This window comes from Odocoileus virginianus, chromosome 7, assembly GCF_023699985.2.
Source record: "Odocoileus virginianus isolate 20LAN1187 ecotype Illinois chromosome 7, Ovbor_1.2, whole genome shotgun sequence".
Classification (NCBI taxonomy): domain Eukaryota; kingdom Metazoa; phylum Chordata; class Mammalia; order Artiodactyla; family Cervidae; genus Odocoileus; species Odocoileus virginianus.
Window position 1 is genome coordinate 49,935,676 of NC_069680.1, and position 14,296 is coordinate 49,949,971.

At 41.4% G+C, this 14,296-nt stretch overlaps 1 protein-coding gene across 3 annotated transcripts in view; it reads right to left on the reverse strand.

The window, feature by feature from the left end:
- Positions 1 to 14,296, reverse strand: part of ANK3 (ankyrin 3) — a 366,464-nt gene that overhangs the window by 37,710 nt on the left and 314,458 nt on the right. For 2 of the 3 annotated variants that reach the window (XM_070470691.1, XM_070470692.1), the window contains exons 37-40: positions 6,134 to 13,924; positions 5,436 to 5,510; positions 1,437 to 1,568; positions 391 to 534 (exon numbers count right to left, since the gene is read on the reverse strand). In XM_070470691.1, the coding sequence (XP_070326792.1) occupies positions 391 to 534; positions 1,437 to 1,568; positions 5,436 to 5,510; positions 6,134 to 13,924 (8,142 nt within the window). The remainder of the gene's footprint in view (positions 1 to 390; positions 535 to 1,436; positions 1,569 to 5,435; positions 5,511 to 6,133; positions 13,925 to 14,296) is intronic. The other variant, XM_070470693.1, reaches the window with a different exon arrangement.

Sequence of the window (14,296 nt, forward strand, 5' to 3'; positions counted from 1 at the left end):
ATAATAACCCACAATTTGATTTTACCTATTTATACCTATATAGGAATAGAAGAGTCTTCTTGTTTTTTAGGTTAATGTAAAAAGTGACAAATCAATATGTTCTCTAGATATTAAATTCTCTTCCATTTGGTTATATAAAATACTGGAGATACCAACTCTTTCAGTTAACTTATGCCTTTATACCTCATTATTTGTATCTTATATAACAGACATTTATCAAGTTTGTTCTAACAGAGTGTTTGTTTGCAGACTGTGGCAGAGAATAAGCTGTGAAAATGAGAAATTAGTCAAGCAAATCACAATTTAGTTGGTTTTACATGACTACTTTGTCCTACCGCACTTTCAAATTTTACCAAATATTAAGTAAATATGAACACTAAATTCAATTACCATCCACGGGGTCATGGAAAACATTGTTCTCATCTGCAAAACTTCTTGTGCCTGAAATATTTCCATAATCAAATATTGGTCCTTCTAGCAGAGTCACTATATCTATTCGATTAATTTTTGTCAAGACCGCAGTTAAGGCATCAGCTGAAAAAGGATGAAAAAAAAAAAAAAAGGTTGAAAACCCAATTACATTATTTTCTTTTACATCCTCACAATATTCACATGAAGGCATGGCTTTCTTGACCCTCCTGACATTTTAGTTCCTCCTTACTCCAGCTCTGCAATATTCACTATTCAGAGGGCTCAGAAAGCTTGTAGTTCTGGGGAAAGAGGTTAGGGTCTTAAGTAGCATTTTGTGAATCTGTGCGTGATGGCAACAACATTCATCCCATCTTGGTAAGGTGCAGAGCAGATGGGCTTCAAAAGAGCTAGATTCTTTTAGTTATAAGGGGAACTTATAAAACTTTAAACACTTTCCTCCCATTAGACTGTCAAAATAGGTCACCTTTGTATTTGATGCTTAGCATTTTAATAACTTACTAAGGTCAGGCTGAAAAAGGCAAGCCTACAATAACTGCACATTGTTTGGGTTGGCATTTGTCACAATATAGCACCACTCTCTTTCCCTCACCTCAACAAAACTAAACCACACAAAACCCCAGAACACTGGAGAGTTCTCTGCCATCACAGCAGGCTGGATGAAATGATTTGGTCCTATCCTTCTCTATTTTCCTGCACATCCATTTCTGGCCATAGCAGTAACTTCACAGTGTTTCCCACCACCATCTCATAACTGAACAGCTAGAATTATATTTTCATGTTTGATGGTCACAGAACGACAGGCAAAATGCAAAAATCTCCTACTGCTGCTTCATAAAAAGCTCCTTAAAGACAGAGGTTTAGAATGTTAGCATGAAATTAAATAAGTATAACTTCAAAAGACTTGCAATTATTTTACGATCACTGTGGTTTTCTTAACAACAGGCTTATCTGAAATATTAGACATATGCAGTTTTGAAAGTTAAAGTAATATAGTTTCAGCATACTTGTAGCATTTTTTCCGTCTCTGGTTACCCATTTTTTTAATAACATGAAGCTTTGAGAAATTAAAGAATTTGGATTTTCCACACGTATTTGATTGATTTCGTCCACTGAAAAATTCAGTTCCCTTGCAAGTTCTGTAGAAAAGAAAAAGAGTTACTAAGATTTCATGTTATACTTTTATCACATATATTTTATAAAAGTAATGCTTAAATGCTACCAAAAAAAAGGGGGGGGGATGCTATAGTAAAACTCAAGTACAGCCTTGGGCATTAATCTTTATATACTTGATTTCACAGCAAGGTAGTGATAATACACAGGCTGTGACTTATCTCTCTTGAGGTAATTCCTTGGTTATAATCAGATTTCCTTTGGAGATCGTTTTATAGATTCTTAATCTGTTCAAAGAAGATATTGACATATTATTTTAATTTAGCTAAATTATTATCTGCAATTTGAAGCAAACTTCATATAAGATAGGTGTACTAAGTCGCTTCAGTCCTGTGCAACTCTTTACGACCCCATGGACTGTAACCCACCAGACTCCTCTGTCCATGGGATTCTCCAGGCAAGAATATTGGAGTGGGTTGCTGTACCCTTCTCCAAGGAATCTTCCTGACCCAAGGATCGAACCCACTTCCTTTCCATCTCCTACATTGGCAGGTGGGTTCTTTAGCGCCACCTGAGAAGCCCATCTCCAGTAAGATAGTTAGGGATACACAATTCATAAGCATTCCACAAGAGAAGCCAGTAGGGTTTTTCTCTAGGCAATATTCATGAAATAAATCTTTTTCTCACATAATATTCTATTCTATATGCCTTCAGGTTTCATCAGTGCCGCCTCGGAGGTTAAATGATGACTCAAAGCCAGATCACTGTCTATGATACACTGCCATTTGTGTAAAAAATAAAAGGGAGATAAGCTTTCTGTCCACCTCAGTGTATACAGCCATATACTCAATCTTGTAAATACAGACAGTTACCCCTGGAAGGATACATATGATACAAATAGCTGCCTTGGGGGAGTGAAATTTGGGAGTCAAAGATGAGAGGGAGACTCACCTTTCAGTGTATATTTTTGTACAACTGAAAAAATCTGTCAGATGTGTATTAGCCTTAAGTGATTAAAAAAAGTAAGAAATGGGAAAATCCATGGAAAAAGAATTGGCCAAGATTCTATACTGCATAAGAACCCTTTCAGCAGTTTGGCAAAATGTATTCAGAAGCTCAAAAAAGTCTATATCCTTTGGCCAACTGATTTCACTTCTAGAAATCTATGGTGACAATACACAGGGTTGTAGACAATTATTTACATACATGAATGTCCACTGTAGGCCTGTCCTACTTAAAAACTGAAAACAGAGCATGCGTTGAACAAAAGAAGAGTTAATTAATGTAATGCAGTGGCTGGCAAACTGATCACAGCCTACAGGGTGCTTCTAGAAATGAAACTACATCTTCATAGAGCAAAACTTAGCCTTAATATATGGGATACACATTTTCTCTTCCTTTTACCAACAAAAGCAAAATCTGAATTTATTTCATGGTTCACTAGTGCATTGTGACTGACAGCAAAACACCATTGTAAAGTATGTGTATTGGATGTTACTTATCCATTAAACCAAGATCAGAAAGAAATAAAAAGAAAATTGTGTATAAAACATCTTCAAAAAATTTTTATAAAAAAAAAAATCAAAGTACCTTGTTACTAGTTAACAGTAGTTCTGAGGGATGGATTTATATTTTGTCCTTCTAAATGCTAATTTTCCTAATAATCTTCATTGTGTATATGGTAATTCAAATTAGAAAAGTTAATTTTTTTTAAAGTTCTTTATCTCTTTGTGTCTTAAGGACAGTAATCCTTATTGTCCTCATGACCAAACCATATCCTTTGTCTAGAGACTCAGTGAAGAGCAAAGACATTGTCACTGAGAATTTTACAAATTTTATGACTTTATGTTTCTTCTCTATTTTCATGTCACATCTCCAAAAGTTTACTCTGACAAACTAAGTTTTGCTTAAAGAAAATAAGCTAATAGTTATGGGCAAGCAATACTACAAAACCAACATTAGCTCCAGCATATTTTCAGATTATAATGTCTAGTGTTAAAATATGCATGCACACTTAGTCGCTTTGGTCGTGTCTGACTCTTTGTGACCCCATGGACTGTAGTTCAACCCTTTGTTGAGTTGATTGTAGCCCACCAGGCTCTCTTTCCTTGGGGTTCTCCAGGCAAGAAAACTGGAATGGGTTGCCATGCCCTCTTCCAGGGGATCTTCCCAACATAGGGATCGAACCTGCATTTCCTGCATTGCAGGAGGATTCTTTATTGTTTGAGCCACCCAAAATATATAAATATTATAATTTTATGTTCATACATATTTATACATGATGAATTGCTACTAACTCTTAATAGTCTGCAAAGGATTATTCAGACCCCCCGTTTTTTCCAGAGCTCCACTAAGTTAGGTCAGTGGCAGTGTGCCTTAGGGCAGGACTGGGCAGAAGGAGAGGAGTCCTTTTAATGGAGAGGGTAGGTGGCGTGAGATTCAGGGCATTGGAAAAAAAATAATTGTAGGTGACCTTTTGTGCCATGATCTAGTTTTGTAATCTCCCTTTTGACAGCACAGATAATTACTTCCTTGAGAATGTATGTCCCTGATAGTATGCAAGATGACTTTAAATATGACAGTAATTAACATTTATGTTTAGCTATTATGTTGTTTGGCTGTGCACTAAAAAAAAATACATACAACCTATAAAATTTAAAAGTTCTCTGATTCATGTGAAATAGGATTTGAGGGGCCCAGTTAACATCAGAATACAAAGCAGTACTGTCCAGTTGACACAGAGCCTTATCTTCATCTTAAGTGAAGTGGAATCAAGCCAAATATTCCTTTTCTACACACCAATTATAAAAAGTTTCATTCACTTCACAGAATCCAACTATTTTTGTAAATTGAATAGATTCATTTATCTGTATATGTTTTCTGAAAAATTTAATTCAAAATTTAACTGTCATCCGTTGTTTTGCTGTTTATATAGTTATTGAAAATGATCCTTGTTTTCTGTTATCACAGTGATATAATGGGTTTCCCTGGTGGCTCAGTGGTAAAGAATTCGCCTGCCAATGCAGGAGACACAGGTTGAATCCCTAATCCAGGAAGATCCCACATGCCTTGGAGCAGCTAAGCCTGTGTGCCACAACTACCGAGCTCGTGCTCTGAAGCCTGGGAGCTGCAGCTACTGAAGCCCACGCCCGCTCGAGCTGGTGCTTTGCAACAAGGGAAGCCACTGGAGTCGAGAAGCTTGTGCCCTCCAGCTAGAGAGCAGCCCCCGCTTGCCACAACTGGAGAAAAACGCACACAACAGTGAAGACCCAGAAGGTCCAAAAATAAATAAAATTATTAAAAATAAAAGGAAGCATTTTTGGGGGAAAAAGTGACATAAGGTTTCCTTTTAAGTAAATCTTTGAGCATAAAACTGAGTCTCCTTAAAAGTTTCAGGTAAATAAATAATATGTGTATATTATAAATAATGTGTGTAAATCATAAAAATTGTGACAATGACTCATGAATGATTAAACTTTGTGAAACCTAGGCATGGATTAGCTGAACTATTGCCTAAGAGAGCTACTCTAAGGGTATAAACCATGCTTCAACATTTTGTATTATTTAAAAACCATAGCCTTTAGGCATATTTTCCTTTATGCCCCAAGATAAATCTTTCATTAGGTAAAAGGTTATCCTATGTTACCAGAAACGGCATTGTGAAGAAAGTGCTCAAATTTAAGGTAAAATAAATTTAAGTTTTCTATTCTGTAGTGTATATGCATAGAAAAGCTTTGAAAAAAACACAGTATACAAGGTATTATCTGTAATTAACTCTGGGTATATAGAATTATGAGTGATTAAAAACATTTTTATTCCTTCTTTAAAAAAACAATAAACTGCTTGTGAAAAAGACAAATTAAGAAATTTCATTCAGGTGTATACACACTTACCTGTCCAACTGAGTCCCAGGTGATCGGCTACTATTGCCATCCTGATATCTGTCCGTTCACATGGACTCTGTGGACCTACGATTTACAATTTCTTAATTAAAATAATCATCAAGAAAGACACGACACTGGAAAATTGCTTTTAGCAGTACTCAGATTTTACAGAGAGACTGATGCTAACACTGTACACTGAAATGTGTCCTAATCACCTACATGAACACTTCTCTTTTACATGACTCACTTGATTTTCACCTACATCAGGCCAAATGTCAAGACTACATGGATGCTCGATGTAATGAAATTCAACATGCTGACAAGCTAGCTACTTTACAATAGCTACAGAAGTGTCGTGGGGGTGAAAACACCACGATGGCATTTCAACATCTGTGCTTTTACTTTGACAGAATCATATGCACTAGCACATTGAAAAAAAGTTGCTTATCTTGAATGACACCAATATCTTCAGCATGCTTCCCTAGCTGTCTATAGTGTTGTTGAGTTAAAAGGAAGGAAAGAAGAGTATATAGACAGCACACACAGATGACAATGACAGAATGAGAAACTACGGTTAAGTCACTCCACAGGCAATCACAACAGTTCATGCACTAGGGTCTACAAGTTGGAAAGTGTTTACAAACTATGCTCGTTCTCCAGGATGTGAGCAAAGAGTGCTCGAGAGACCTGACTGCCTTCATTCTCACCAGTCCTCCTACTGCTCCTTTTCTCACTGCCGGCCTTTTCACTCTTTGATTTTAAAGGTGCTGCCTCTGTTTTCTTATCTCTAGCAGACCTCGTTGTAACCGAAGGCGGGCCACCCCGGGAAGTCTCGGACAACGACGTGTTTCTTGAGGTACTGTCTTCCTCATCGGACAACTCGGACTGCATCTTTTTGTCTTCTTCAGAGAGGCGGTCCACAAGCTTTAAGGTCTCACCACTAATTCCCTTAAAATATTCAATGGAGTGTTTACATACTTCCTTAAGCTGACTTTTCCTGACTTTAACTGTGGTGGTGGTGGTGGTGGTGGTGGTGGTGGTGGAGGTGGAGGTGATACAGGTGGATCTTACCTTTACTGGCAACTTGGATGGAAGCTGTTTGGCCTTGCCTTTCTCTGGCTGCCCTTGCTTTTGTGTGGCACATGGTTTTCTAACTGAACCTGGGTTATCCCTGTGTGTGTTTTTCACTGGAATTCTGGACTTCACATCTACACATGAAGAAGCAGTAAGGCCTTTGGTTTTCTCAGACTGACTAACCTGCTTCATTTTACTCACATTAATGTTTGGCATTTGATCTGGTGGGAAGAGATCTTTTGGTGAAGTGGCCTTTATGGGAAGTTTGGATTTTCGCCTAATTCCTATTGATTCCTTTGTCTTTTGCTGCTCTCCAAGAACTTTCTGCTTCTCTCTCACACAATGTCCTTGCAGTACCCCTGTCTTTTTTTCTGATGAGATTTTCACTGGATTAGCTTTCTCTGTGGTACGAGTGGGTGCAGAATGTTCTGTCAGAACTACATGACTTGTAATGTTATCTGTCTGTATAGTGGAAGAATCCAAATTGTTGTTGTTATTAAAGTTATCTTTTTGAAAATCATGTTTTTCTTGGGGCCTAACGCCCATGTGGCTATTGGCTGTATTTGAAATCACCGTTATAGGTTCATTCTCTAATCCCTGACCACTGGTCATCACAGCTTCTGTCTTATCTGTCACTTCTCCAGGGCCTTCTTTCTTCAAGGTCATGGTGGATGCAGAAATTCCCATTTTTATAGGCGTGCGCAACTTGGGGTCAAGTTTAGAGGAGTTAGTGGCGGCTGCTGCTTTCTCCTGTGAGCCACTAGAGGATGTGCCTTCCTGACACTCTCCGCTGGCCGGGATGCTGGGGTTGGGTTCCGCTGGAGGTGCCTCTACATTTCCCTCTAGATTGGTTTCTACAGTGGTGTCCCCTGCCTGTGGCTGTGGTGTGGCAGTGACCGTACTTTTATCCCCTTCCCCCGGGTCCCCTGACTTCCCTTCAGAAGTATGCTCACCAATCTGGAAAAATTGGAGCCTCTCTTCAACAAAATCCCTCTTGCTCATGTCAATTGCACCACTGCGAGTCATCTCAAACATTTTTCCTTCATGAAATGGGAAGGGGTTAGGCTCACTAGTTGGGGTACTTTCATCAGTTGGCGTGCGGGCTGGTGTTGTATCGGGGGTGGTTGCTGGAGAGCGGTCTTCCACAGCCAGACCAAACGGCTTATTTTCATCTTCCCGTGATTTACTGTCATACACGTCATCATCTCCTCGGTTATTAGACCAGGGGTCAAAATCTAGACCTTTGGTAGCTACCGTTTTAAAAGGAGTGGCAAACTCTTCATCTACTTTGTAACTGAAGTAAGTATCAGGAAACACTGATCTGTCAGGATGTCTTCCTTCTAGTGTGAAAAACTGGGCCCCTGACTTTTGATCAGTCTTATCAGGAGTCTTTTCAGATAAAGAACTTTTGGGAGGTGGCTTATCTTCATCTGATCCCAACCTTCCCTCCTCCTCCTCAATAACTTCGAGTTTGCTTTGGCTAAAGGAGCGATCAGCTGGCTTCAGAATGCCTTCCGTGTTCCAGATGTCTTTCTTCAGCTCCAGGGTCTGACTGGGGAGTTTAGAATCACTCTCAGTCAAGCCATCATCTTCGTCTTGCAGGTCATAGCCATCCAGAGAGTCGATCTCGGTGGCATCCGTATCATGAGAGAACTCTGCCGTGGTGGCAATGGAACACTCTGTGATGGACTGGTCATTGTTCCCGTTCTGGGTAGCTTCATTCTGAGGTGAATCAAGGCCAAGGCCGAATTCAGTATCTTTTCCAGACCCATTCATTTCTAATTCTTTCTGGGTGGAAGCCTTTTCAGCAGAGGCTTTAGATTTTGTCACTTCTTTGTGTTCGTCGTCGGCCTCCTTTAACTTGAAGGTGTATTTTTTGACTGGCACTGGTTGATAAAGGGATTCGTCATCACTGGAGTCACTGATGTCCGCCCCAGGAGGAACTGGGGAGGGCGGCTGCACCCTGATGACCGGTTCGGCCAGCTGGTACTTGTCATGCTCGTCTTGCAAACTGACTTCAATCATGTCAATCTCCCTTTCAGGAAGATAAGGATGTTTCTTATCCGACTCCATCTGGTCTGCATCCAGCGGTGGAGGAGGGGGAAATTCAATGTAGGCAACTCTGTTAGTTTTGGGTCTCTGGTTAGAGTCCTTGCTCACGTTGTTAGGCATTTCATGCTCGACTGCAGCCATCTCCTCCACTGCAGGCAGCTTTAAGGAGGCCGATTTGGCCTGCTCCTCCTCCTCAGATTCCTCCGAAACCTCAGGAATTGGGCTGGGTTTGCCTGGTATATAAGCTATAAGCGAGTCTGGTGTCTTAGACGTAAATTCGTAACTCACTTCCTCTGAACTGGGTGTCTCTGGGGTTAAAGGGCTCTTCCCAGAGCTGTCTAGAAAGGAAACTTGCTCTAGAGTATCATCTTCTGGACTACCTTGAGGAGAAGGAGGTTGCTTCTGCTGTCTAGTTGTGTAAAAGGTTCCCCTGGTCTCTTGTACTGTCTTACATTCCTGACTTATGATTTTTTTTACACCTCCTTGTTGTATCTCCTTCTCATACTGCTTTCCCACCTGCACAAAACTGACATAAACAGGTAAAGTTTTTATTTCTTTCCCTCCCTCCGTTTGGGCTAGTGGTACAACTTTTTCCAATCCATCAATGGGACTGTGGTCGAATACGTCACTAGAGGGCGATTCCTTTCCTGGGCTAAACTCTAGAGAATCTGGAGACTTGGTCGGGGAGAGCTCTGTTTCATCGAGAGGTGGGCATAAGCCTACATAACTCTGGTGTTTTGAAACTTTGCTGATTTCTGAATAGGTTACTTTTTCCTCTTCTATAGAATTAAAGTGCTGTGTCTCAACTGTCTCTTTAGTCATACTTGACTGGGATAACTTGGGCGACAGTTCATGTTTTGGAAATGTCGACTGCTCACAAAAACCATCGGAAATATCTGGAGCTGGTGTCCTCCTTTCCTCTGCAACCCTGACCGGGATGTGCGACACCGCCGGGCTCTCGCTTCTCCTGGAAGGCTGGTCAAGAGAGCCACCTGGATGCTCCCCATCTTTAACAACATATTCCCTATATAAGACTTTTTTGGAGGGAGATTTTACAGTCATTTCCTTAATTTCTGAGAGAGAGCCATTAGTTAACAATTTGTGTTCTCTCTCAGTCACAGACAAAAACTCATCCCTCTGGTCAACAATTTTACTCTCAGGGTGACCAACATGATTTTCTCTTACATCATGAACAAGTACATGTGAAAGTTTCTCCTTCTGTGACTTATTATTAGCAGCTCCAGAACTTTCCCACGTTCTAAAGACCTTTTTGTCCCATGGTCCCTTTGTTGCTAAGTCTGTGGTTATGCGACAAGACAAGTCTTTAGCCTGTTGCTCAGAAAAATAGTCAGGCATCGCTTTACTTGACATTTCAGTCCTCTGTTTTTTCACATCATCAGAACCAAAATCATTTACAACCATCTCATTGCTCTCAGCATGCTCATCTTTAGCTTTTAATACTGTAAGATCTTTTTGCACAGAGACACTTTCATCTGAGGGGTCTGTGGCCTTCTGCTGTTTTTCTCGAGCAAACACCTGGTAGACAGGTAGCTTGCTTTCCTGGATTTTTTTAACTGGGATTCTGGATTGGCCATCTGGCTTTCTGTCTTCTTGAGAAACGTCCTTACTTTTGGCCTGAGCACCCTGTTCAAATTTTAATCTAATGGAACTGAGTTTAGATTGCTTGAGCTGAAACCCAGTTTGGGGCCCTTCTGGTTCTTTGCTCTGAGAACTACTTCCTTTGGCCTCCTCTGTGGACTTGCTGTCCTCAGTCTGTTGGGAAGGAACCACCTCTGGGCTGCTGGGCAGACTGGCTGCATTCCTCTCATCAGCTCTGGGGATGCTTTGTCCATCACGGCCATGTTGCCTCACCTTGACCCACTCATCACTGGATGCCAGCAGTTCTGTCAGCAGTGCTTTTTCAGGGCTGCTACTGGTAGAGCTTTGGGATGAGTATTCTTTGCCATTTCTAAGGCGTTGCTTTTTCTCTGGGGACTGCAGTTCATCATTGAGCTTTTCAGTTTTGTCACGAAAAAACTGTGACACTTCAGTCAGTTTCTCTTCAGCTTCCTTCACAGTCCTGTCCACCCTGTCTTCGTATATCAACTTCTCTCTACCCTTATCTAATCTGTCCTCAGTAAAGCGCATCCACATGGCATGTTTTGGACTACTAACATCGCCAGAATAGTGCAACACTGTCACTTTATCAAAATGCTCATCTTTAGACACTTTACCTACACCATTTTCAGACACATCTTTATAGATTTTGGAGAGAATTTCTTTTTTGGGGGCAGTGACTACTTTTTCTCTGGCCCGCTTATCAGACTCTGAGCTAGGGGGTCCTGCATGGTCTGTAACCGATTCCTCAGTATCAGAATGAGACACATCTAGCTTTTCTGACAGAAGCATTTTCTCAGCAAACCTGTAAGACTCCCCTCTTAGTTCTGACAACTCATCGTCATGGTATTCTATTGAGTGTTGACTCAAAAGCTTCAGTGTTTTATAAGAGTCATCGGATATGAGCTGAGCAGAACTGGGGCGACTATCTTCTTCTTGGGACACGGGAGTGTTGACTCTGGAAGACTCCAGATAAGAAGGCAATGACTCTTCAGCAGTGAGTTCTTCTTCTTCTTGCTGACCCTGTTCCTCTGAACAAGGAAAAGCATCGTGTTTTTCTGGCAGAAAATCTTTTAGGTTAATATCTCCCCGGGATAAGTCTTTCTGATATACATACATTTCCTTTTCTGGATGCTTTTTGGTTTCTCTAATAATGACTTCAGTGGGCTCAGCCTGGTTACCTTTTTCGATGTGGACTTCTATTATACGCTCCAGTTTGGGTTTCATTTGGTTGTCCTTCTCTGTGTGCTGGGCTGAGGTTTCAGCAGCAGACTTGTGAACGTCTGGAGATACTGCCGACTTATGTTCAAACAGACCTGCCAGTTCTTTGGAAGGGTCCCGACCGGACTGAAAGGCTTTCATGATGTCGTGGACTGACATGGTTTCTTCAATTCTCTCGGAGGTACCTTCACTGCCTGGTGGAGAGTGATAAACCATTCTGGTGGTTGTGGTGATGTGAGTCTCTTCCTTAACACGCATGCCTTTGCCCAGAACGTGATTGTGGTCATCATCTTCACTACTGGCTTTCATCTGAAACGCTTTGACTTTTTCTTTAATGCTAGAAGTGGTGGGCTTTGGTTCCAGTTCCATAAAAGTAGGTGAAGGTTTGGGTGACACGGGCTCCTCTGGTTGGGACAGGGGAGCATCTCCAGCTGAGGGCTCATAGCTCCTGATAACATGAACCACTTCAGTTCTTGTTTCTGTAATGACTGGAGGGATGGGGACCTCGTGGAAGAGTGGTTTGGGGCCAGTGCTTTCAGCACTTTGTGGGGCTGAAGGTGTTTTTTCACTTCTTGTTTCAAAGCCACTGTCAGACAAGGGACTTTTATCTTGGTCATGTTGAGAAAAGTCATCTGGAGACTCCAAAATAGTATCTGTTCCAAAAAAGGAATCAGCCATCTTACATAACTCTTTCTCAGAGGTGGAAGGCCTCATGGAGGCTGGAGGCATTTTGAGTTTATGTTCCTGCAGGGCAATTGCTGGTTTTAAAATTCGTTTCTGTCTCTCTTCACCATCCTTCTTGGCATCCTCAAACTTGTACTTTAAGTTTGTCAGAGAACTACTCCCGATATCATTTGTTAGGTAATCAATAACTTTGGTCAAGTTGTAATCCTTTTCAGAGGCGGCCTTTGCCTTGACTTGCACTCTCTCTGGCAGAGATGGAGAATGGCTCCCACTAGCTTGTTGTCTTGCCTCTCTTATTTCTTCTGAACTAAATTCTATCCAGTCATCTTCAGGAGAGTGTCCTTTGTCACTCTTTGGTGATTTGAGTGGTCCTTTATCTACACAGACATCCTTTTTAAGGATTTCACTAACTTTCACTAAGTCTTCCTTTACTTTCTCGACAATTTTGAAAGGCTCTTCATCGTCGATTCTCCCTTCTTTGGGGAGTTCAGGCTGGAACGGCTTCTCCTCAGGCACATCTGTTTGGAGTATTGCAGTCATCCGCATTAGGTCCTCCTTCATTTCAGCCACATCTTTTAATATCTCCTGACTGGAAGATAGAGAAGATGGCGTAGACAGCTTAAGGGCAGACGGTGCAAGGAACAAAGATGATTTAACTGGAGATGAAGTTCGACTGAAATGGGGCTGAGGACGTGTCTCCGTAGTCAATGTTTTAATGGGCGACAGCAAGGCTGCTGCTGATTTTGTAAGTGAATTAGAGTCTGGAAGTTTCTTTAATGATGGTTCTGGCAAAACGTTGACTACAGAGTATACGGGCACTGTTATTACTGATGACGTTACCGATGAGGTAGTTGCAGGTATTGATGACCCAAGGGATGTATAGAGTGCACTTGAAGAAGGAGCTCTTAGAGACGGAAAAGCTGATGGTGCTGGAGAAACGTAAGACCTGAGTGGGGAGAATGGCATCGCTGCAGTGGAAGGGAACACTTTCTCAACGGCATCAGTGGCCGCATTAACCACAGAGCTCACAGAGTTTGTAGCTGTAGCGATTTTTTCCTGTAAGGTGGCAGTGGCTTTGCATCCATTAATTAACGCTGAAGATGATGGATATTTCAGAGGGGAAATAGATCCATTGACTAATGCTACCTCTGCATGTCCAGGCATCTGTTTCACGGGTGATGAAAGAGAAGAGGCCATTGTAACTTTAGCTGATGAAATGACATCAGCTGTTGATTTGGCTGGAGACACAACTGACTTTAGAGGTGAAGATATTAGCGGTGCCGCTGATGTGATAATTGACTTAAATGGCAGACTCGAAGAATACATATTAATGTTTGATTTGGGGGAAGCAGGGGGTGTCATAGTAATTGACGACCTCTCCAAGAGAGATCCCGCGGTAGTCACTGGGGAGGTCCGAGAGGAAAACGTAGACGTGGACGCCAGCCCCTTTAAAGGCGAGGCCTCCGTGACTGCGGGAGCTCTGACCAGGGTGCCAGAGGGGACCTGGACAGTGTACGGAGACTGTGACACCACTGTTTTTATTGGTGAAGAAATTGTCCGAAAGGATCTAATTGGAGATGCCACGTCACTAATGGATTTAACTGAAGATGTAGTTGATGCGCCTAATGTGGATTTGATTGGCGAAGGAGTCGAAACAGACCATATTGATTTTAATGGGGAAGCTGATGGCGTATTAGAGGAAGAACTTGACAAGGAAGTGAAGCCTGACTTGGCCGGCCCGGGCACTGTCATCGGAGCTGTGGTCCAGGACTGGTAGGGTCTTGTAGAAAAGAATGGCTTGTATGAGTAAGTGGTGGGGAGGGATCTTGTTGCTCCTGCACTCCGTTCAACTGTTTCTTAAATTTTAAAATGAAATCAAACACAAAAATCAACAAAAATGGTTGAGAAACAGAGAGACCAGAGAAAAAAATTGGTCAGTAAACTTTGAAATATTACAAAAGCAAGTACAATTGTTTGCATGATTCAGAATGGAAGAGGCAAAAGGAACAATTAAGAGGGAAAAAAAATTTCTATAGACTCAACTAATCCAAGGTTAAAAACAAAAATAAAACACAGAGCAATGTGAAATGAAAGACAGAAAAGCACATTGCAACCAATAGGCCAACAATGAAAAATAAAAAACATGAGGAAAGAATTAATAATGAGAAAAACAACCACAATGGAAAACTGTTCACTTACTTCCTATTGACTTTCTTATGTGC